At 33.0% G+C, this 23,809-nt stretch overlaps 3 protein-coding genes and 1 pseudogene across 3 annotated transcripts; all 4 read left to right on the plus strand.

Annotated features, from left to right (window-relative positions):
• Positions 1 to 1,882: 1,882 nt before the first annotated feature.
• LOC122578096 (divinyl chlorophyllide a 8-vinyl-reductase, chloroplastic) lies at positions 1,883 to 3,285 on the plus strand. Its single transcript, XM_043749973.1, has one exon. It carries the CDS (start codon positions 1,930 to 1,932, stop codon positions 3,178 to 3,180), a length of 1,251 nt encoding a protein of 416 aa, XP_043605908.1. The 5' UTR covers positions 1,883 to 1,929; the 3' UTR covers positions 3,181 to 3,285.
• Positions 3,286 to 5,590: 2,305 nt separating this feature from the next.
• LOC122578978 lies at positions 5,591 to 12,774 on the plus strand (annotated as a pseudogene).
• A 1,495-nt stretch (positions 12,775 to 14,269) lies between these two features.
• On the plus strand, positions 14,270 to 16,463 carry LOC122580513 (CASP-like protein 1E2). The gene is made up of 2 exons (XM_043752789.1): positions 14,270 to 14,560; positions 16,075 to 16,463. The coding sequence occupies exons 1-2, from the start codon at positions 14,328 to 14,330 to the stop codon at positions 16,403 to 16,405; spliced, it is 564 nt and encodes a 187-aa protein (XP_043608724.1). The 5' UTR covers positions 14,270 to 14,327; the 3' UTR covers positions 16,406 to 16,463.
• Positions 16,464 to 17,257: 794 nt separating this feature from the next.
• Positions 17,258 to 22,778, plus strand: LOC122578464 (probable serine/threonine-protein kinase At1g54610). Its single transcript, XM_043750435.1, has 7 exons — positions 17,258 to 18,142; positions 18,231 to 18,515; positions 18,606 to 18,923; positions 20,049 to 20,276; positions 21,409 to 21,509; positions 21,641 to 21,758; positions 22,256 to 22,778. Exons 1-7 carry the CDS (start codon positions 17,732 to 17,734, stop codon positions 22,538 to 22,540), a joined length of 1,746 nt encoding a protein of 581 aa, XP_043606370.1. The 5' UTR covers positions 17,258 to 17,731; the 3' UTR covers positions 22,541 to 22,778.
• Positions 22,779 to 23,809: the final 1,031 nt, after the last annotated feature.

Raw genomic sequence — 23,809 nt, forward strand, 5'->3', positions numbered from 1 at the left:
ATTGTTAACATGTATAGATGTGTGTGATATTATAGGTTCTGGAGAAAAATAAAATTGTTTTAATGGATCCTATTCATACCTTATTACCTGACTTGAAATGGCTTTTTCTTAATTTTTTGTTTGTTGTCCCACCCACCAAGGATAACCAGTGACCTGAAGGATAACAAGTGAACCTGAAGTTCTGAAGTATGGGCAAAAAATCAGTATTGGGACTCAAACTAATGACCTCCCATAGAAAGGTAACACAGTTTTTTAAAGGAACAAGTGGCCTGTTGGCAAGATAACAAGTGAATATGAAGCTGAGAAACCACAAGGTTGGTAAGTGTCTAGTTATAACTAGTCATCGTTCATATCATGCCTATGTTATCAACTTTGGTGTAATGAAGGGCTGAATTTGTATATGAATATGGGGTAATAGAATATGAGTATAAACTAGTATATGTTAATATAATCTCACGCACAAATAATGTGGTTAAAACTTGGCTGTGCCTCTTTCGGGTCCTAGGGCATTGCCTATTGATACGGGTGAGAATCTGCAATGCCTACCGTGGGGCACTCCCTTATTAGCGAGTGTTGGGGCCCTGTGGGTGCTGACTATAGTTGACATAAAGCTTGATCCGCACGTAGCCTGATCAGCATCGTTGACATTTTATTATAAAAACTTCTAACATATTATGTCTGTCGTAACTGATTTGTAACTTCTGAAAACTGGTTTTGGACCATTTTAATTGTCATGTCAATAAACTTTGGGTTTCATGTATGTCTGTAATACAAACACCAATTTCAATCTCTTTGACAACCTGGTTCTTGTTTTAGAAACAAACTGGTGTTTTATGAGTCAAATGAAGCCAATAAGCAATCAGGCAATCCTAAAACAAAACTTGTGTAATCCAGGAAATCAATGGTTGAATTATCATTTTCTTTTTTTTCTTTTAAAAGTGATCACACCATACAATGAGATATTAAGACAATTGAAATCTACAACTTATAGTATCCAATTAAGTCAGTTGAAATCATCTTTATAGTTCAAAAAGCTAATGGCCTTTTCAACAAAAGGTTATTGATTATGAGTCATTAAAGGCGGTACCAGAAAAAAATCTCACAGAGAGCAAAATTAAAAAACTAATATAAAGTAAATCTAAAAGGGGGCAAAATATTAAAAACATATAGAAAAATTTAAAAAATCTACAAAAATTTTAAAAATACATGACAAAATTTAAATTTTGAGGAGGCATTGGACCCCCTTGCCCCCCCCCCCCCCCCTAGTACTGCCTCTGTGAGTCATGACTGCCTTATCTACACAAATCCTAACAAGTAACAACTTAATCACTATTTAATCATGATTCATGACTGCTTGACCATCATTTTAACTATGAATTACAGTTTTACACTCTTCCACTTTGAATATTGACATATCTAACCTTACTTATATCTTTTACCCTTTTTAAGTTTAAATAACTTCAAAATATGTCTAGAAATGGGGAAGGAAGTAAATTTATTAAAAGGTATAATCACTTTTGTTGCAAGTGACTAGTTAGTTCAAGTCCTAATTTAAGTATATTAATTTCAACTTTTTAGCATTTAAAGTTTAATTTTTAAAAAGTTTGTGTTTCAACCTTCAGAAAAAGTTGAAGTGGTAACCTGATACAAGTTAAAGGGTTAAATCAAAGAAATAGAAACCTTAAAGATTAAAAAACATTTAAAATTTTAAAGAATTAAAACTTTATCAATCTAAAAGAAAAACAAAACCTAAGATACAAAAAACATGAAATTTGAAAGAGGGTTTGGGCCACTCAAGATGAAACACCAACCAATCAGTTGGATTCTTCTTTGATAGGAAAAGAGATAAAAAGAAAGAAAATCATGTTTTCTCCTATAACCCCTCCCTCTCCACTCCCACAAATTTTTGCTGCCAAATAAAACCAAATCATGTCAACAACTTGTGCTTCCTTTTTCTATAGCATCACTCTGAATCCTTCATCTTCAAGATTCAACAATCTTGTTTCTTCAAATAAACTTCAACTAACCCCATCATCACCATTTTCTTCATTTTTATCCAAAACCCATATTTCCAATACAAAAAGACTCAATCTTGTGACTGCTACTGCAACACCCACAAATCTTGAATCATCACCTCCAAAGTCATCATCTTTTAGAGACAAAAATCCTAAAGATATCAATGTTTTAGTTGTGGGCTCAACTGGGTACATTGGTAATTATGTTGTTAAGGAATTGGTTAACAGGGGGTTTAATGTAATTGCTGTTTGTAGAGAAAGAAGTGGAATTAAAGGTAAAAACAGTAAAGAAGAGACCTTAAGTAAGCTCAATGGTGCTAATGTTTGTTTTTCAGATGTGACAAATATGGATGTTTTTGAAAAAAGTTTGGAAAATTTAGGTGTGTCAATTGATGTTGTTGTGTCTTGTCTTGCTAGTAGGACTGGTGGTGTTAAAGATTCATGGAAAATTGATTATGAAGCTACAAAAAATAGTCTTTTAGCTGGTAAACAATTTGGGGCTAAACATTTTGTTTTGTTATCTGCAATTTGTGTGCAAAAGCCTCTGCTTGAGTTCCAAAGAGCTAAGCTTAAGTTTGAGGCTGAGTTGATTAAAGAAGCCGAAAATAATGAGGATTTTAGTTACAGCATTGTTCGTCCGACCGCATTTTTTAAAAGTTTAGGAGGGCAAGTTGAGCTAGTGAAAGATGGAAAACCATATGTGATGTTTGGAGATGGAAAGTTGTGTGCTTGTAAGCCTATAAGTGAGCCGGATTTAGCTTCGTTTATCGCGGATTGTGTGTTGAAACCTGATAAGATTAATCAGATTTTGCCTATAGGTGGTCCAGGGAAGGCATTGACACCATTAGAACAAGGGGAAATGTTGTTTAAACTTGCGGGAAAGAAACCGAATTTCATTAAAGTCCCTATTGAGATCATGGATTTTGCCATTGGGGTTCTTGATTTTCTTGTTAATATATTTCCTTCAATGGAAGATGCTGCGGAGTTTGGGAAAATCGGAAGGTATTATGCGGCCGAAAGTATGTTGATTTATGATCCCGAAACTAAACAATATAGTGATGAGGACACCCCGAGTTACGGGAAGGATACATTGGAAGATTTCTTTAAACGGGTGCTTGAAGAAGGAATGGCAGGACAAGAACTAGGAGAACAAACATTTATTTGAAAAGTTTTTTATTGTGTTCAAGGTAAAGTTTGTGAATTATATGCCATTTTTGCATATATGATGTCGATTTCTTATGACTGTGAAATTTGAGCAGATTTTTGGCAACTATAAACGATTAAACCCAGATATGGGTTGATGACTTAATGTATACTCGTATTTATATTTTCTTTGGCCCATACATATCAAGATGTAGTCTCATTGTGGAGAAAGGATATGTGACGATGTGAGCACCACTATGTCATGGGAATGTTTGTATCGTATCAAATATAAATTTATTTAAGACGATACTACATTAAGTTGCGGTTTCAACTATCACGATTACGTTTTTGGTATTGATGCAATTTTGTTATACGAGTATATGTTTGTTAGAAACAAAGTGTGGACGGCGTGGCAAAATCCAGATGGTGAAATTTTGTTTCTATCCTTGAAGTCACTAGATAAACAAAATCAAACATTTAAATGAGATTGCCTGATTTTTAATGCTACTAATGGTTGTACACGTACAAATTGTAATTGCAAATGGAAAGAACTTAGAATGGTTATTATACACTCGGTGGAAATCATAAAGATTGAAAATATAATAAAAAAAAAAGGAATTGACATGAAAAGAAAAAATGATTTGTTATTGATATAAACAAAAAACAAACATAAAAAAAAGTATGAAAAAATAAACAAAAGTAATTGAATTACTTTTATAAAAGTACATAAATGTAATTATTCTATCTTAATATAAATAATTAAAAATTATGGAGTAATATATAAAAACCCAAGATAAATTTTTTTTTTTTAAAAAAAAATTGATTTTCACCATTCTTATTCATTTTGCAAGGAATCATGAGAATCCAAATACTTTCCCAATCTACCTTTTTATTTTCACACTTTTTATTCCATACTACCAAACACTAATCATTTTTGAACTTGTTGGTTACTATTTACATGGCTTTAAGTTAATAAAGTATATAATAATATAATATTAATGTATAATATAATTTTTACTCTTTAATAAACACAAACAGCTCTTTTTTTTTAACTTTCAACTTTTAAAATATCTAAGTTAATTTTCTATTTGATGTATTGAATTTAAAATATTCATTTAATGTACTTATAATACTTTTAATGAAATTATTTATAACATATATATCTCAACTTTTAGAAATATATGCTACTGAATTAGCTTGTTGAATATTGACTTAGTACTTAGGGATGTTCAAGTTACTTGTAAATGTTAATTGTAAATATTTTTTGGATATTAATATAATGGGATAATTGCAGAAAATAGAAAGCACCTTTAGAACAATTCACGATATTAGCAGTGACCTTTAAAAGTTTTTGATTTTAGCAATAACATTTCATTTATTGGCATAAATAGCAACATTTGACACGTGTCTCTGATGACGTGGAAAATTTTAATGACGTGACAACTTTTTACTAACGTGGATTTTATTATTTATTTATTATTCTTATTTTCGTTGCCTAATCGGTTCCCCCAAAATAAAAACCCCTAAATCTTAACATTGACATAGGTTTATAGAATTCATAAAATCGAAAATCGATTACTTAAATCATAAGGTAGATGGATGATGTCTTGTTACAAATTATTACATGGTCAGAATTTTTGGGGGAAAGGTGAACGGAATTTACAGGAGCATCACCTCCTTGCAAATCATAATCAAAAGAAACGCAAAATTACATGGGGAAGAAAACAAATTAAGGACCCATTGTGATTTATATGGTAGTAACTAGTAAACTAGCAATACCCTCAATGGAGGTGGTGGCTTGAATGTTTGTAGACAATCAGTAGTCTTGAAATCCCAAACTTGTATAAAACAAATCACATTAATCAAAAAAATTAGTCATGACATATTCAACACATTTACAAATGAACGGCACTGTGAATTATACTATATCTCTATGAAGCCGAATGAAACGGGTCAAATATTGTATTTTAATGTACAAAATCTCTTAATCATTATTATATTTAAATAGAAAAAAAATAACCATTAGAACCCTCAATTGCTTCCCTATCGCCCATAATCAATTTTGGGTTTTATGAACTCTGTAAACCCTAAATGTGTGTCATTGTTACGATGTGAGAGTTTTTATTTTGGGGGAAACTAACCTGACAACGAAAATAAGAATAATAGATAAATAAGAAAATACACATCAGTAAAAGTTTGCCACGTCATCAAAATTTTCCACGTCATCAAAAACACGTGTTAAATGTTGCTATTTATGCCAATAAATGAAAAGTCATTGCTAATAACTAAAACTTTTAAAGATCACTACTAATATCGTGAATTAGTCTAAAGGTGTTTTCTATTTTTTGCAGTTATCCTAATATAAGGGACATCTTTTGATAAAAAAAGGAAAAGAAAAAATTCTTAGAAAACTTACAGTACCCCTGTTAAATCAATTATCTTTGTATTAATCGCATCGCTACTCCATGCTCCCAATCACTTGTCACCACTACCAGCACCACCGTTTTTTTAAACCACCGTTCTTTGACGCCGAATATAATATATACCCTAATATTATACGGAAAAATTGAAAAGATAAAACTTAAAAAGTGAAGCGGAGGGAGGGGAGCCGGTGGTGCTCAGCTACACCCAATAGGCCTTGCCAATTAGCCTTTCTTTTTCTTTAATCAACAAAATAACATTAAGGGATCTTCAACCAAAAACAGAAAAAAAAAAAAAAAGAAAAAAAAAGCGAGATTCAAGGAACAAGAACGATAGAGCAAAGCTTCAGAAGTAGTAAGCACAATCATAAGGTCCTTTTTCCCCACTTTAATCGCTTTAGTTTCATTATTACTAATACTATTTAAACTTTTAACAACGAATTTATTATGTAATGTAATATTAATTAGTAGATTAACCTCATTACCTGATTAGGGTTGTAATGAAGAAAAAAGAAAGTTAATAGTAACGAATGGGTAGTGACTAGTGAAGGGATATACATATACATATATAACTAGTCCTTAGACCCCGTGCGATGCACGGACAACCCTAAATAATTTTTCTTAAACTTTATTTTAAGATTGTATCAATGAATAAATATAACCGAGTTAGACATAATAAAAATATTCTTATGAGTTGATTAATTTAAAGAAGAAGAATGCTAGATATACCTTGGGATTTATTAATGATACACGAGGGCTTAAAACGCGTACATTGCACGCCGGAGAGAAATTATAAAATGGATTGCCCATAGTAGGCGCATATAAGAAGGATTATGTTGGTTACCTGGATGTGATTGGTATTATGAATTTTCCCCCACTTTGATATATAGACTCACGTGGATGCACTATAACCTTAAATAATTTCTTTTACACCAGTTCAAGTGTGCATGTAGCGAAGTAAATGTACTCCTATTACAACTAATGACCATTTAAAAAAAATTAATGACTTAAAATGCATAGAAAAGTCTTATTTAGCACTAAAATAAACCAAATATACCTCATAATTTTCATCACAAATTTGATAGGTTGTTCTTTGTATAAGATTTGAAATTTGTTAATCATTCATTTTAACTCCAATAGCACCAGTAGCATCTACAATCCTAACTTGCACATTAAACCTACCCAAAAAAAAAAAAACAGAGATACAATTTTACCACACAACTTAATGATTATAGAGTTTTAATATGAAATATAAATATATACCTAGGATTGATAAGAACTCCTTCCTTGTTACATGAACAACAAATCCACATTTTGTTGTCCCTTAAAGCATCAATAATGTCGACTGCATCCATGTAGAGATCGGTCAACTTAACTTCTTGAGAACAGTTCACACATTCCATTGAATACCATAACTGGTCGGTTGGAATAAACCGATTGTTGCAACAACAACCACTTTATCAAACTGTCAAAATGAAAATGTTTATACATTAGAATGTTAAAAAGCTAGTTATAAGTTCGAAAGAAAGTTATGTTAAAAAGTAATCTAATCAAAAAAGAAAAAATCACAAACAATGAATACTTACATGTTCGTCCATCAGGATCATCTCAATACTACCTATGTTATTAACATCTCCATATAGAGGTTGCTTCCATAGCCGCAAATTCTAACCGTTATCGTACATGGCTTATTATTTGGACGCAAATTTCTAATTAAAACATGGTTTAGTGAAGCCATGCTAAAATTGATCTGTTATGTGTTTAAGTTTTGAAATACCTTAAAACTGAATGGAAGTGGCCTTATATAGACATAGACATGCAAGGAAGTAACCGCCACAAGCAATACACGAACGGTTACATATTCAAATTTTCGAAAACTTGAACTTCTTGAAAGCATAACTAATTTGTTTTCGAAAATTTGAACTCCTTATAAAAGTAACTAATCCGTAGACTTTCCAAGGAGCAATATTGTAATGATTTTTGGGCTTTCTTGCATTTTTAAGCATGCCACATAAGCAATAACTAACAAATTTTGAAGGGAGATTTATATAATGTAGGGATATTTGCAGATTTGTAAAGTGATATTTTAAAACGAATATGTTGCTGCAAGTGGCTTGTGATGGTTTGTTTGTACTCCGTAATTTTTTTTTTTTTATTTTTTTTTTGCGGTGATCTCAATTTTTAAAAGAAAAAAAGTGTGCACATTAATACGTTGTTTGATTTTTTCTAGTACGTTCAAATAATGTAAGCCCCCTCAACTTGAAATCGTAGAGATTGAATTCTAGGCCAAATAACAGCAAAATAAATGCCTAACCAATTGCATGATTTGTCTATCTATGAAGATGGGCTTTTATGGGCTTTTAATATATATAATCAAGCTTGGATAATTAAATGAGGGGAGCCCAAGTCGGCTACTGGGCTAGAAGCAAACGTGGACCCCAAGAAACAAAAAAGGATATATCTATATCTATATATATTAGTCGAGGAAAACGCACCAACAATATTAGTCGAAATTCTTGCATATTGTGGTTTCCTCTATCTTGATCAAACACCAACTAAGGTTCAATATATTTTTTCAGTTTTTTTCTTTTAGTATAATCATGAGTGAACTCTTTTGTACGAGTAGTATTTATTTTTGTTTTTATCTTTGTTAACTTTGTTATGAGTAAGCTACTTTATTTTACGCTTGCTTGAATAATGTGAGAATATCATAAGATCTAACATCATTGTTATGTGCTTTTTATGTTTAATAGAATATCCATATTGTATTTGTTTATATTGTTTATATCTTGTGTCATTCATAGGTTGATTTTAGATGTTTCCAGATACAATGTATGTTATTTTGATCATGCATGCTAGTGAATAACACATGGTGGTGTTGCAACATATGTTTGTTTTCTAACTTGTACACAGTTGTCATCTTTGTCAGAAAAAAAGATAAAGCATGTTGGACATAAATCTTTTTAGGGAGGAGAAGGGTAACAATCCAGAAATCATACGCGAATCTTAGCGTAAACGGTTTAAAAATGTAGAGATTGTCGATGAAGTTATCCAACTCGACAAAGATTGGCGTCAACGTAAGATATTATATTTTTTTTAATTTTGAACTCTGTTGTTTTGGTTTTGTGTAAGTTAGAAATCAATAATGACAAGTTAATAATAATTTCTTTTCATGTCTGAATTTCCAGGTCAATTTGGATTGGAACAGTTGCGAAAAGACTCTAACAAGCTCAACAAAGAAGTGGCTAAACTTAAAATTGTAAGACTTGTATATTTACTTATGATAGATGGTCGATTTCTGTAATAAGCATTAAAGCATGATGAAAAAGCTCCCTGAATGTATACAAAAACTAAGTATGCTATTATTAACTGTAACAGCTATTAGATTTGGATTTCATATTATATAGTGAAAAGTTAGGTTAGGAACCCCAAAAATTGCAAGAACCCTTAGGAACTTTTAAAATCAATCTGTTATTGATAATTTGTACCATGTTTGAATTGAAATTATATGAGACCAAATAAATATCTTCTGCCCATTGTTACCACACTCTTTGCAAACTACTACATGGGCAAAATGTGTATGTAATGGAGTTGTTACTAAATTGCCAAAGTGATTCTTCTGTAGTCTGGAGCGGATGCCAATTCCATGATTAGAAATGCTGAGGAAAACAAGGATTTAATTGCAAAGAAAAACACAGAGGTTCAAGACACGCAGAAGGAATTATATGAGAAGTTAGAGAAGGTTGGGAATATTGTTCACGATTCAGTTCCTGTTAGCAAGGATGAGGTGGGCCTGATTAATTATTTTCGATCTCTTTTCTTATAATTTGTGTAAGTACTTGTAAGCTCATAAATATCCGCTATTCATCAGGCAAATAAGGTTATTGTCCGGATGTCGGGAAAGAAAAAAGAGGAGCCAAATCTATTAAATCACGTCGACCTCGTGAAAAAACTTGGAATTGTGGATCAGAAAACAGGTATTTTTGTATTTACTTGAGTTGGTTTTGTTGTACCACATGAACGGATGTGTTTATAGAAGAAAACGTGCACTGGGCATATCGCTGAAATTTAGACTATGAAATTTTGGCAGCTAATGCATCTCTCTCGTTGATATTCAGGTGCTAAAGTTGCTGGTAATAGAGGATATTATTTGGTAGGAGATGGTGTCCGTCTTAACCAAGCTCTTATAAATTTTGGTCTTGATTTTTTGAGGAAAAAGAAATACACTGCGGTGCAGACTCCGTTTTTTATGGAGAAGGATATCATGGGAAAGTGCGCTCAATTATCACAGTTTGATGAAGAACTTTACAAGGTAAATGCTTGAAATTTCCAGGGAAGTATTAGAGCTATAGCACCTTTGTATACCAAGCAAAAATACACCATTTATCTTTGTTGATTTTTTGATGGGACTGTGCAAGTTCTTCTCACATATAGTAAACACCACCATTTGAGACAACATGAAGTATGTTGAATTGTCAAGTGACCTAAATGATGATGACATAATGGTGGAAGAGCACAAATGTACTCCAAAACCAAACAGATCTTTTTTTTGTTTTTTGTAACCTAGGTAGCTGACCCGCTTTGAGACCCCTGTTTCCATATGACAGTTTTGATAGGTCTATATATTAAACAATTTCTCTACTTTATACGTATCTGCAACTGAGTTCATCATTGATATGTGAATGTTCTTTTTAATAGGTAATAGGAGAAAGAAAAGACAAGGATAAAGGTAAAGGTAAAGGAGATGGCAAGGTAACAGGTGAAGGAGACGGGAAGGTAACAGGTGAAGGAGACGATAAGGTAAAAGGTGCAGGAGATGACAAGGTAACAGGTGAAGGAGATGGCAAGGTAACAGGTGAAGGAGACGACAAGGTAAAAGGTGGAGGAGGCGACAAGTATTTGATTGCTACTGCCGAACAACCACTTTGTGCTTTTCACATAGATTATTGGATTCAGCCATCACGGTTACCAATAAGGTCTCAAAGATCCCCTTTAGAAAAAATGTTACTATCTTTATTGAAAGTAATATTAAAGGCCAATTATTTTATGAAAAGGGTCTTTCATGCTATGTTTCATTTATAACATGTTTCAAACGGCTAATATAAAAATAGTATAAGCTTATATGAATATGGGTCAAATGGCCCAAAAGGTTCGTTCCCAAAGTATATTTTGCGTTGAACTTCTTAAATAAATGAATAACATAGCATCTGCTATACAGCTTGGATTTATCTTAAGCGATTTGATCTGTTTAGTCATATTTCACACTCCAATATTTGTGAGACTTATATTGTTGATGGTCATCCCATCTTGTAGCTGACCGGTATCTGAAGTACCTATTGTAAATAAACTGTTTGACCTATTGTCCAGTTTGCCTAGTTCCCATCTGATTTTATATATATTTGGTTGTTTAATGCTGGAAATTTATCAGGTATGCTGGATATTCAACTTGATTTCGTAAAGAGGCTGGTTCGCATGGCGTCACTGGTGGAATTTTCCGTGTTCATCAGTTTGAGAAAATCAAACAGTTCTGCATCACCAGCCCAGAAGATTCTTGGAAAATGCATGAGGAGATGATAAAAAATGCTGAGGAGTTCTATGAAGAGGTAACATATTTTTATTACTGTCCGATGCTTATAAAATACATGTGTGCTTCATTAGTAGTGACATTATTTTTTGTGTGAAGTCAATTCCATTTTAATGCAAGCTATTGCTATTACTTTTTTGTACATTGCATACATAGATGCCAATTAAAACATAAGTTTTGAGCATGGAAAACATGAAGCCTAATGAAAGTATGAACAAGTAGGAAACATCAGTCTAGATGTTCTATCGAATATAAAGATAGACTTATGAATTGAATAACTTCTAAGCACACGATGCCATAACATGAAACCTAAAAAGAAAAGAAACGTCAACAACTAGTGCAATTCTACGAATTCTAGGTCTAGAAAATCAGGTTTGGGCACACATAAAGCAATTGACATATATCAGACGTGAGATAGACTCTTTGGCTACCATCTGGGTCAGTCTCATACTCTCATATAGTTTGAGATAGAGAAGGGCATATTAGTATAGATGCAAAAGAGATATTTACACGTGTACACAAATATACATACAGTGATAATCTTTTACATGGTTTTATGCTATACGAAAATACATGATTTAGCATTTACAACTGATTCGCATGTCAAAGAATACATGCCAAAGAATATCATTTGCATGAAACTGTTATATAAACCGCACCATTTTCGTAAGTTTGGCAAACACTTAATTGGAATTTTGTTCTACAGCTGGAGTTGCCCTATCAAGTAGTGAATATTGTCTCTGGTGAGCTCAACGATGCTGCAGCTAAGAAGTATGACTTGGAGGCATGGTTTCCTGCATCTAAAACTTACAGAGAACTTGTGTCGTGTTCAAATTGCACTGATTACCAGTCAAGAAAATTGGAGATCAGATGTGGACAAAAGAAGGTTAGTTTGCTTCCATAATGGTTTTTTGCAAGATACATGTACCTATTAAATTATGTCAAGTATACAAGCAGATTATATGTTAAGTATATAAATAACCCTATTCTTCAAAGACTCTAAAATATAAATATATAGTTGAATTGCTTTCCTACATGTATATATTTGTTTCAACCCTGACAATAAGAGATTCGCATTGACCAGAACCAATTAGCCTCTGTGCTTGTTTTGTCAGTTTTAGCTCCGATTGTTCTTACGTGTTCTAATTAATATCTATAGTGTTTGCTTGTTTAATGAAATGGACTTTATTCATGTTGATGTTGCAGGGGAATGATCAGACCAAGCAATATTGTCATCTCTTAAACTCAACTCTCACAGCAACACAGAGAACCTTATGCTGCATTCTTGAGAACTACCAAACGAAGGAGGGTGTTGAAATACCAAAAGTTTTGCAAAAGTATATGGATGGCGACACTTTTATAAGTTTCCCAGGGTCAAATCAAAAGCGCCTTTTGAAAGTCGATTCGTGGTTTGCTGCCCATGGGTTTTATTTTAAGATGGCTGGTGCTTTTTTCCTAGGATTATTTATTTCGAATTTTTTTTATTTGAATGAGATTAACATTTCATTAAAAAATGGCTAGTATTGGTTCTTGTTTCCCAGGATTTTAATGTCATTACTTATATACAGTAATAGTCTTTCATACTTGTTTTGAATAAATAGTCTTTCATACTTGATTACTTGTCTTTACAATATGTGTGTATTCATTATGTTGAAAGTTTTGTGGTTGACTCATTCTTTTTTTCGTGTTCTAGTAGTTGTGACTTGTAATTAGGCTATTATTTACGTTTTTTGTTGCACATAATAAATATTAGACAATCACATGATTGTCAAAAAGTTGTAAAAACATACCTTGTTAAACACTTTCTCAATCATGTTCCTTGAGTAAATTATATGCATTTTTTGCATTACAAATATTGAATACATAATAAAGTAAAATGTCCTGGGCCTATGAAATGACTAGCATTGTTCTTGCCTAAGTCGGGATTCTTTTGTTCTGTTATGTGTTTATTTTGATTAGGTAGTAGGGTATATTCATAGGTGAAATGTTAAGAGGAGAAACGAAAGTGATAATGATAAAAAAAAAAAAAAAAAAAAAAAAAAGTGATGTTGACTGAAAAAGTAAAAAAAAAAAAATATAAAATGTTAAGAATGTTCTAATGCCAATGAATTATTTTTCGCGTGATGAATAGCCGGATGAGTGTCAAATTTTGGACCTTTGAGTCTTGTGTCAGACTCGTATATCCTAATTTAAAATGCGGACGTATTACGTATATACTTTGTCTTTTATATAGGACTGACGTAAGATCATAAATGGTATATCTACGTACAATAAAATTTGTCGCACATCAATTTTAATGGTAAAATGCTGAGTCATTTTATAAGTATATCTGCTTTTTGTTCACAACAAACTTGTAACGAGGACAAACGTGGATAATAGCCTAGTTACAAGTCACAACTACTAGAACACGAAAAACCGAATGGGAGCATCAGGGACAACACACAAAAACCGAAAACAAGAATGATATTAATCTTTTAAGAATGAGTATATATATCTTAAAAGAAAATTTCTCATTAAAGTTTGAAAATGGTATCTCTCTCAGACTCTCACATTCACATTTTTACAAAAGAACAATTATGTCACCAGAAATTTGCATTATTTTTATTTTTATTTTACATATAAACGAATGTAAATAATTAGTAGGTGTTTGAATTTTTTAACAATTTAAGTGTTCGAGTAGATAAAATGACTGAATGAGAAAATAATATATGCATTACAAGTATTAAGTAAAAATACAAATATTTTTTATTGGCTTAATAGATACTCTTAATAATTTTTTTTATTAAGTTTATTGAGTTATAAACAAACAGAACCTAACTCTTTCAGATTCATTTGAATACTATCTAAAGGTAGAAAAGGGCTACCAAAAGTAGGATCGAACTAATTAACTTTTACAAGTTTGTCCTCAAAGTCGACAATGCGTCTTTCTTTTATCCAAGCCTACTTGTTTATGTTTTCCTTTTGTGAGAATATTAAAAACATAGAAATGTATTTTGTTTTAAAGACGGTTGGGAGGATAGTAATGAATTTTTGGAGTCCCGGATCCCATATATATGATGTATCAATATCAATGGACCAATATCACACACACTTTTTCGGTTATTCTCTTCCAACAACTTATTCTCCTAATCATTTGCTTTTTAGTTTCTAAGCTAACTTCTAGACATGGAGATGCAATACAAGGAAGGGATCAATGGCGAGATGGCAAACAGAAGACGAAATAAGGTGAAGCGTACAGATTTAGCAGTGCGTTTATTAGCGTTGGTGTTAACTCTGGCTGCAGCCGTGGTTCTAGGAGTGAATAAACAAGCAACAACTGTACCCATACAGATCATACCTTCACTACCGCCTGTCAATGTTCCGGTCAATGCTAAGTGGCTTCATATGTCTGCTTTTGTGTATGTTTTCGACGCTCATAATAATCTCTATTGCCCTCTACTAGTTAAAACACATAAAAATGATCATAAATAATAATTGTCTTAAGAAACATATATATATATATATGATTACAAAAATATATATGCATAGTAGTTTCATTTTTCGTTGTAAAACTTGTAGTAGTAAATTACATAAATTGTTAACAATTTCAAGAGTAATGCCCTTGTTTTTTTTATATTGATCATCTATATTTGCTAAATTTAATACTATCGTATTGGGCTCAAACTACATAATATTGTCCTGTACCGGTTGATACTGAATACCTATGAGCATTATATTCATATTTCAGTACTCAAAATTTTCAAAATGTTGGATTGCATCTTTATATATATGATAAATATTTGAAGATGCATCAACTTCAATCCAAAGTACGTTACGATTGTTATATTAAGTTCTCAAATACTGGTTTAGTTTGCAATTGATGGTGCTTTTGTCGACTTGATAATTTATGAGATGACACATGACATAATCAAACAAGTTTTCAAATACATTCGATAGAAATCTTTAAAAGTCTAATTCACAAAATCAAAAAATAAAAAAAAAGAGTAAATTATATGCATATAATAAACACTAATTGACTAAGATTTATTATGTATTGGTGTTTTTCTTTTAACTACAAATCTAATTACTATTACGTACAGCATTAAACAGTTTTAATTTCAAAATTACCCAACAGCAATGTTGAAGATTGAACTCTAATCTTTACCACTTGGCACTTAGACTCTAGCTTCATATACATATTACGAGTAGTAATTGCTCGACTTATTGTTACGATAAGGATAATCTATAAAAATATATATATAAGAAACGAAAATATGGCTTTACGTTCATTTCAAGATGACGAAATAGTATACATTATTATCTTCTTGTGCATAAAGCCATAAACTATGTCGGCCTATGTAAGATTTTATTCAATTAAACATCCACAATTTTCAAGATCAACATCCCAAAACTTGACTTTATGACTCCCAACTGTACCATATATTTCCCAAATTTATGAGATCTAGCCACATGTTTTGTTTATAAGAACCAAAAATATATAACATAATATAGGTTACATGACGAATTGATATATGTCATATATATGTGTCATTTTAATTTTAAAAGTTACTCGTATTATATTAACTGAATATTTACATGATGAATTGATGATATGTCATTTTAATTATAAGAGCCAAAAGGTTTTATACTTTCATGGGACATCTATTTTAGGACAAGTTCTATGTGTACAAGCATTGAGATATTTATAGAATTCTTTGTATATGAAAGGATGTGAATGTGAAGGTCATGTACTTATACTTATGTATAAAATTCCCTACATTTTAATATAGAATTCATAAAAAATATTGACCCAATTATTTACTTTATACAAGAATTATTAAACAATTAGTACGTAAAAGGTTTTATACTTAATTTTATATACATAACAACCATATATTCACTTTTTTCTAATATAAGGTTAATAATATTATAGGTACTTTGTGATTGCAAATGCGATAGCATGCTCTTACGTGGCGGTGTCATTGATCCTTGCTTTTGCAAGCAAAGGTGGAAAGAATGTGTCATTGATGGTAACCATTTTAGATCTAGTGGTGATGACACTCCTCTTCTCTTCACTTGGTGCAACCGGTGCAGTTGGTCTTATCGGCTATGAAGGCAATTCACACGTACAATGGAAAAAAGTGTGTAATGTGTTTGATAAATTCTGTCATCAAGTGGCAGCTGCAATGGTTTTGTCTTTCATTGGCTCCATCGCCTATCTTTTACTCGCCGTGTTATCTGTTTTTAACGTCTACAAGAATTGAAGTTTTAAGAAAGTTGATCAATTTGTACTAACTAGGTAGCTAATAACTTATTTTCATTTGTCTTGTTCTTTTTTTGATGTTTGTCTGTCTAGCTATGGTTAACAATAAATTTTTACACGACTATACGTCTATAGTGACTCTATACTACATAAATTTACTTGGGCCTTGAGTTTATAGATCTTTGAAAACAATTAGGGCTGGCTTTTCCGTTGTCCCTCTTTAGGCTGGCCCATCAACTTAGCCAGACTCAGACACAATCATGCCATTAGTTGATTAGCCTTACACTCACAGACCGCAAAGGCATATTGCTTTTGGTAGGAACAAAATATCAATTAAAAAACTCATAAACTGTAACTATTTTTGGGACTTTCTCGGCTAACGATTTTATTAATATTCAGTTTATTTTATAAGTATACATATATATACATAAATAAACAAATATACCAAATATAACACATAAACATCTACTTTAAGTCAACTGATATCCAATTTTATCGTAGATGGACATATTTATATACTAAGGTGCAAGTTTATATATTTATATTGAGGTGGTATAGATGTAAAGTAGATTTGTTATTAAAAAGAGTTCTAAGAATAATCTCGTTAAACATATAAGTTTGTTTAAAGAGATATTACGACAAACTTTTTTTTTTTTTTGTGACAAACATATGGCTAGTATGTTTTAATCTAAACAAATAAGACCTTTGAATAATAATAAAGTGTCTCTATAAAAGGCATATATATAGATTTTGTTACAAAAGAAACAAAATATTTGACCGCCTGATTCGTGACATAGACATATATATGTGACACATATATATAGACCAAAATAAATTTGAGAGAAAAAAGAAAGAAAAGAAAAAAAAAGGGTTAAAGTGAGGGGAGCAGATCAAGTCTCTCTGTCTCGCTGTCTGTCACTCTGCAAATCCACCAAACCCCTCTTCCCCATAGTAGTAGTAAGTTTCAAGAACTCACTTCTTTTTTCTTTTCTTTTTTTGTTTTTTTACAAGTTTTTATTTTTCTTAATCTAGATCTTCAATTTTATACATCCAAACATAAAAGTTTTCAACTTTTTAATTTTGACCGCCATAATTTGTGGACTTTTTATACCTGTACTTATAAATATCATTACTTGCCTTTGCTTCTGCTGTACCCAGAAAAAATAAAAGAAAAGGGTTGTTAGTTTAGGGTTTATTATATTGTTAATCACCTAATAACTGATTATTATAATTAATTAATTATTGTTTTGGGAGTATTTTATAGTTGTAATTATTAGTATTACTATGAAGAATGAGTATTTTTAGGGTTTTGAATGTGTGTGTGTAAATGGGGTGTGTTTTTGGTAAAGAGATTTCTTCATCTTCTGGGCCTGTGAGTTCTGAGATTGTTGTTGAGAAAAAGGTGAGTAGAGATAGTGGTAGTGTGCATATTCATTCTGGGAGAGGTGGTGAGGTTGTTGCGAATTCGGGTGACGTTGGGGCTGGTGGTGGCGAGGGTGGTGATGGTGGGGAGGTAGTACAGAATGGAGGGGATCAGAAAAAGGAGAAAGATGGGAAGGCGAGAGCAAGAGGTGAAAGAAGACGGTCTAAGCCGAATCCTAGATTAAGTAATCCGACTAAGAATATTCATGGTGAACAAGTTGCAGCTGGCTGGCCGGCTTGGCTATCTGCTGTTGCTGGAGAAGCCATTAACGGGTGGATTCCACGCAGGGCGGATACTTTTGAGAAAATCGACAAGGCAAGTAGTTATGATTAATGAGCAATGTTGCATAATATATCATGTTTTTATTGATAATAATTGTTTATGTGTGTGATGTTTTGATTAGATTGGACAAGGTACGTACAGTAATGTGTACAAGGCTAGGGATACTATGACAGGAAAAGTTGTTGCATTGAAGAAGGTTCGGTTTGACAACTTGGAGCCTGAGAGTGTGAAGTTTATGGCTAGAGAGATTTTGATTTTACGGCGTCTTGATCATCCAAATGTTGTGAAATTGGAAGGGTTAGTGACCTCACGGATGTCATGTAGTTTGTACCTTGTTTTTGAGTACATGGAGCATGATTTAGCTGGACTTGCTGCCAGCCCTACAATTACTTTTACAGAGCCCCAGGTTACATTTTGCTATATTCTTTAGTATGACTGATAATTTTGTGAAAATCTCAATGTTTCCTTCATCTCAAGTGCCCAATGAATGTTGCAGGTCAAATGTTATATGAATCAGTTATTGTCTGGACTTGAACATTGTCATAACCGCCATGTGTTACATCGGGATATTAAGGGGTCAAATCTTCTTCTTGATAATGAGGGGGGTTTGAAGATTGCTGATTTTGGTTTGGCATCTTTCTTTGACCCCAATCACAAGCAGCCAATGACTAGCCGGGTGGTTACATTGTGGTATAGACCACCAGAGCTTCTTCTTGGGGCTACTGATTATGGTGTAGGTGTTGACCTCTGGAGTGCAGGGTGCATCTTAGCTGAGTTATTGGCTGGGAAACCTATTATGCCTGGTCGTACAGAGGTAAGTTGCAGTTTCTTGTATATTTTACACTGCCTCGTACCTGTTGGATGATTTGGGCTATGTTAGATCTCCAGTGAGTCAAATTATAAAATTAGCTAAAAGGGGAATGGTTCAAGTTGGTTTGGAAGTGTCTAGAAGGCCATTTATAATCCACACATTGCTCCTCTTAAATCATATATATCCAAGCTTTAGATTGGCTTGCTTTTGTAATTATTAAGTGAAAGACTTAAGAAAGAATTTTTCTTTTGGGCCAACCCGTTACCCAATCAGCCTTTCTTGCCACCTCTGTTTGCAAGCATTCAACTTTGTTGAATTGAAGTGGAAGTTAACACTGTCTATCACTTGAAATCAATTTCTCATGCCTTTTTCCTTCACCGAGTCTCGTGATTTCTGATACTGCCATAGTTGTTAAAAGCGCTTGCTTTTGGCACCTGGGCGCTAGGCGCATTAGATTCCCGCCAGTTCGCATCTGAGCCCTAAGCCCAAGGCCCATAATGGGAAAGGCAGAATTATGGGGAAGGAAACCAGTTTTAAGGATATTGAAACCTAACGAAAGAAAGGAAACCTGTTTTAAGGATATAGAAACCAGTTTTAAGGATGTAGAAAGCTGTTTTGATAATGGATTGTGAAAACCGGTTTCCATTCTTTTTGGAAACCTGTTTTTATATTTTGTGTGAAAACCGATTTCCATAAGGGGTTTCTATTGTTTTTTCATAGGGTTTCTATTCTTTTCTTTAGGGCTACAGAAACCAGTTTCCTAACATTACTAGTGTATGTTATCGTTCTTTAGTAGTTGTTTTTATATTTTTCTAAATTCTACCATAGATAATTTCAACATAATTATCAATAATTTGGTTTCAAGTTTTTTGTTTCCAATTTATGAACAATGTATGTTGAACTTTTTAATTGAATGCATTATGAGTTATTTAAATGGTATTTAGTAATTCGAATGCCATTTGATTTGTTATTTACGTAAGTGTGCTTTTTTTTCTTCGGGCCCGTGCTTTTTTTTGCGCTTCTCCCCTAGGCCACATTTGAGGTCATTGCGCTTTGAATGCGCCTTCGCTTTTGACAACTTTGGATACTGCATCATATGAATTTACTTTCTTCTCCTTTCCATCCCAGGTGGAGCAGCTTCATAAGATCTTCAAATTATGTGGTTCTCCTTCTGAAGAATATTGGAAGAAGTCAAAGCTTCCACATGCAACAATATTCAAGCCCCAACAGTCATATAGGCGATGTATAAAAGAGACGTTTAAAGATTTTCCTCCATCAGCGTTTCCAACAATTAATACTCTTCTCGCTATTGATCCAGCTGAACGCTTAACTGCAACAGCTGCTTTGAGAAGTGAAGTGAGTGTCCTGATTAAAATAACTTGTCTTGTTTTGTGCTTCTTTTTATGTTATCCTTTCTTGCAAGATGATAACATGCTGCTTCACATAAATCTCTCTTTTATTTTTCCTCACGAGATAAATTCTATCAGGCTTTGCTTTCCTAGTGTTTCTCATAATTATCGTAATTCTATCTTGCATCCATTCTTACCCCCTTTTAGTTTTTCCTTTTTGTGCAATATAATTTCTACAATTAACGATGTGAGGGTGGGAGAACCCCATTAATACATTGTGGGTACATACTGAATGATTTAATGGTATACTTTAAGTGGTTTCACGTGTAGTCTTTTCTCTCCTTATAATCTGGTATTCATTGTATGTTTAAGGTTTGTAGGTTGCCTCTGTCTACTGTTACAGCATATGCTATTTCTGCTTATTTATTTGACATCTGAGTCGGACTTTGGGAAGACATATAAATAAAATCTTCCGTTCTGGTATTTCTTTGCTGTGTCTTGGTTATTAGGTGCAATCTTATATAGTCTTGTTTGTAGTTATACATTGAGGGGATATCATCTGTGATGCAACATCAGCTAACTTGGGTGATTTTGAGGCAACAGTTATTATAAATATACCTAATCTAAATAAAGTAATAACTAATAAACACAATCACTACATGTTTGCTCTAAATTTATCCTAGAAAATTAGCAAGAAACTAGTTCAGGAAATTAGGTGATGTGACAGTTAAATAGAAAACAGGTACATATTCACAATTTGGTAAATTTGAAACAAGAAAACAGGATTAAAAATAAACTAGAGGTGAATTAAAGGTAAAAGAGTGCTGGGACTGAGAATTTAGGTGTTTATCTTGCATATTGATGTTATTTTCCTGAACTAAGTTTTGTTCTTTGTTGATTTAGTTTTCTATTGGTTTATGCATATACACACACAATTTTTCAACAAATCCTCATTGTCCTCGGATTTTTTATCTTTAAATACCTGTAATCTTGTATGCATGTAAAAGAATTGGATATTATAGATTTCAAGCAAGTATAATATTACTAATTGTACATATCTAATTCTATGCTAATTGAAGATTTCTTGCACAAGTTTGTTTAATTTGTTTGAAACTAATATGTTCTGCATGGTATTTCAGTTCTTTATAACAAAACCTTATGCTTGTGACCCTTCAAGTCTTCCAAAATATCCACCCAGCAAGGAGATGGATGCTAAATTACGTGATGAAGAAGCTAGAAGGTGAGCAATCCGGGTTATCGCTACAGACGTGACAATTATCACTTCGTATCTAAAGGAATATGTTAACTTTATAAAATCATTTAATTTGTTTATCAACTGACCTTGCAACTTAAACCTCATTTTTTTGGTAGATTGAGAGCTGCTGGTAAATCGAATGCTGACGGTGTCAAGAAAACTCGGACTCGTGAAAGATCTGCAAGGGCAATACCTGCTCCTGAGGCCAATGCCGAGTTGCAAACAAACCTTGATGTATGCCCTACAAACTCTACTTTCTGATTATTAATGTGTGATACATCTAACCTAATTGGCACGGGAAATCTAAATCTACAAACAAGAGGCACTATTGAATGTTGTATGTAGAGATGACAAATTTGGCTGGTTATTTGATCAGTCATTTACGAGCCAGGCTGAATTAAGCTACAAATAATTTATGTTCTTGCTTTAGAATAATTTATCTGTTAACTGTGATTACAATTTACAAAAACTAATTGTTACAACAGTAATCTAATTCGTTGAACAAGAACGGGTTAGAATATTGTATGCATTAAAGGTAGACTTCAGGTTACTTCTTTAACCCATTTCCCTAGCGGTCATATCTTTTTTTATATGGCCCGTTTCACCAGTTTATGATAAAAGATAACCTACGTTGACACATTCGCAAGTCGGTTTGGCTTTCATTTTTGTACAATAGGGTTAACTGCTATCACTGCGTGTTTGTTACCCTAATATTCTGGATTCATTTGCAGAGACGGCGGTTGATAACTCACGCAAATGCGAAGAGCAAGAGCGAAAAGTTTCCTCCACCCCATCAAGACGGGACACTCGGGTACCCATTGGATTCCTCACAACACTTTGATCCTCCAGATGTGACATATAGCTCTAATTTTTCACACGGAAAAGCACCTATCCAGACTTGGTCTGGGCCGTTGGGGGAACCTGCTTCTGCAGGTGGCCCATTGAGAAAGAAACACAGTGATTCCACTTCCAAGTCATCAAGGCATAGGACCTCGGGTCGATCCAAGGAAAAGTGAATGCCATAAACACGAATCAGAAATGTGCAAATGTTATTTGGGGCTTTCGGGAAACGTTTTTTTTTAAGTTAAAAATGGAGAGGTGAAGTAAAGCAAAGCATTTTGTTTATTTTTCATTGTTTGTATTCTAATTTTATTTTTGGAATGGTGAGAAGAAGGCTCCACTTAGTCTGAAGCATTGTAAATGTTACTCAGGTCGGCTTACTTTTAATAAACATAAATTATTTAGAATTTGAAACTGGTTTTATTATCTCAACTTTCACATTTTCACTAATCACACTCCAATTTTCTGTCACCTTCTCCATGTCAGCTCGTAGTGAAATTGGGTGTCTGTCATTTTGTTATCTTGTGAACAAAATAAAAGGGAACCCTACTTGTGAGGTAGTACTGAAAAAAGCAGTTATTGCTTGCCCATGGTGACCCAAATGTTTGACCCGTCAAGTGCAGGGCCTGATTGGGCTGAAAATAATAGATAAGTGCAACACAAAGCTGTGTGCATGGAAACAAAAGTTGCCGCTTAAGATGTTTGGTATTTGGGAAGCAATAAATAATTATATTACTTAAAATTTACATACAAATAATCAAATAAATATACAAGTAACAAGCGCACCACCACCCTTTCTCTGGAAGTGCAACGACTGACAAGATGTGGCCAAGAAATGAAGCAGAGTATTATGCTCCCAGGAGTTTCTGTGGTAGCTTCTGTAACATCATCTCTTCTTGGTTAGTTCACTTTCTGTTGATCCGTAATCCGTTAACAAATACTTTTGATATGCTTAAAAAGGACATGAGTGTGTTATCTGAGTTAAAAGAAAAAGAGATTTTGGATATATGTTTTGTTTTCAAAGAGGAAAAAAATTCCTGCCAAATGTTTAACCAGATATGCAAAGTGGTGCAACATATCACAGAATACCTTAATCGCGTAAATGGACGGGGGTTTTCTAATTGAGGTATTGGGGAGGGCCAAGTCTATTTTACTCCATGACCAAGTCGGATGTACCGACCTAACCTAACCATGATATTCCATGGCCATTTCCAAACCCTTTCCGGATATCATGTTACTGTTTTCGAGAAGTAGACCTTTTGTAGAGATGTTAACCACTAAGGCACTAAACCACCTTGGAGTTTATATCATAGTTTACATTAATTAATAGCTTATTGTCGTTTTGGAAAAACCCAAAAAAACAGCTCTATACAAGATTCATATGAACCTCGATTGAAGAAGTCAAGGTGATGCAAAATAGTACAGTATATATGTATTTGCGTTGA

Source organism: Erigeron canadensis, chromosome 8 (genome assembly GCF_010389155.1).
Source record: "Erigeron canadensis isolate Cc75 chromosome 8, C_canadensis_v1, whole genome shotgun sequence".
NCBI lineage: Eukaryota > Viridiplantae > Streptophyta > Magnoliopsida > Asterales > Asteraceae > Erigeron > Erigeron canadensis.

Excerpts from the sequence above, each read along its gene's own strand:
- LOC122578096 (XM_043749973.1), top strand. The coding sequence starts at position 1,930 with ATGTCAACAACTTGTGCTTCCTTTTTCTATAGCATCACTCTGAATCCT.
- LOC122580513 (XM_043752789.1), top strand. The coding sequence starts at position 14,328 with ATGGAGATGCAATACAAGGAAGGGATCAATGGCGAGATGGCAAACAGA. Across the intron at positions 14,561-16,074 it reads CTTCATATGTCTGCTTTTGT|GTACTTTGTGATTGCAAATG; the intron begins GTATGTTTTCGA and ends ATAATATTATAG.
- LOC122578464 (XM_043750435.1), top strand. The coding sequence starts at position 17,732 with ATGGGGTGTGTTTTTGGTAAAGAGATTTCTTCATCTTCTGGGCCTGTG. Across the intron at positions 18,143-18,230 it reads CTTTTGAGAAAATCGACAAG|ATTGGACAAGGTACGTACAG; the intron begins GCAAGTAGTTAT and ends TGTTTTGATTAG. Across the intron at positions 21,759-22,255 it reads AGTTGCAAACAAACCTTGAT|AGACGGCGGTTGATAACTCA; the intron begins GTATGCCCTACA and ends ATTCATTTGCAG.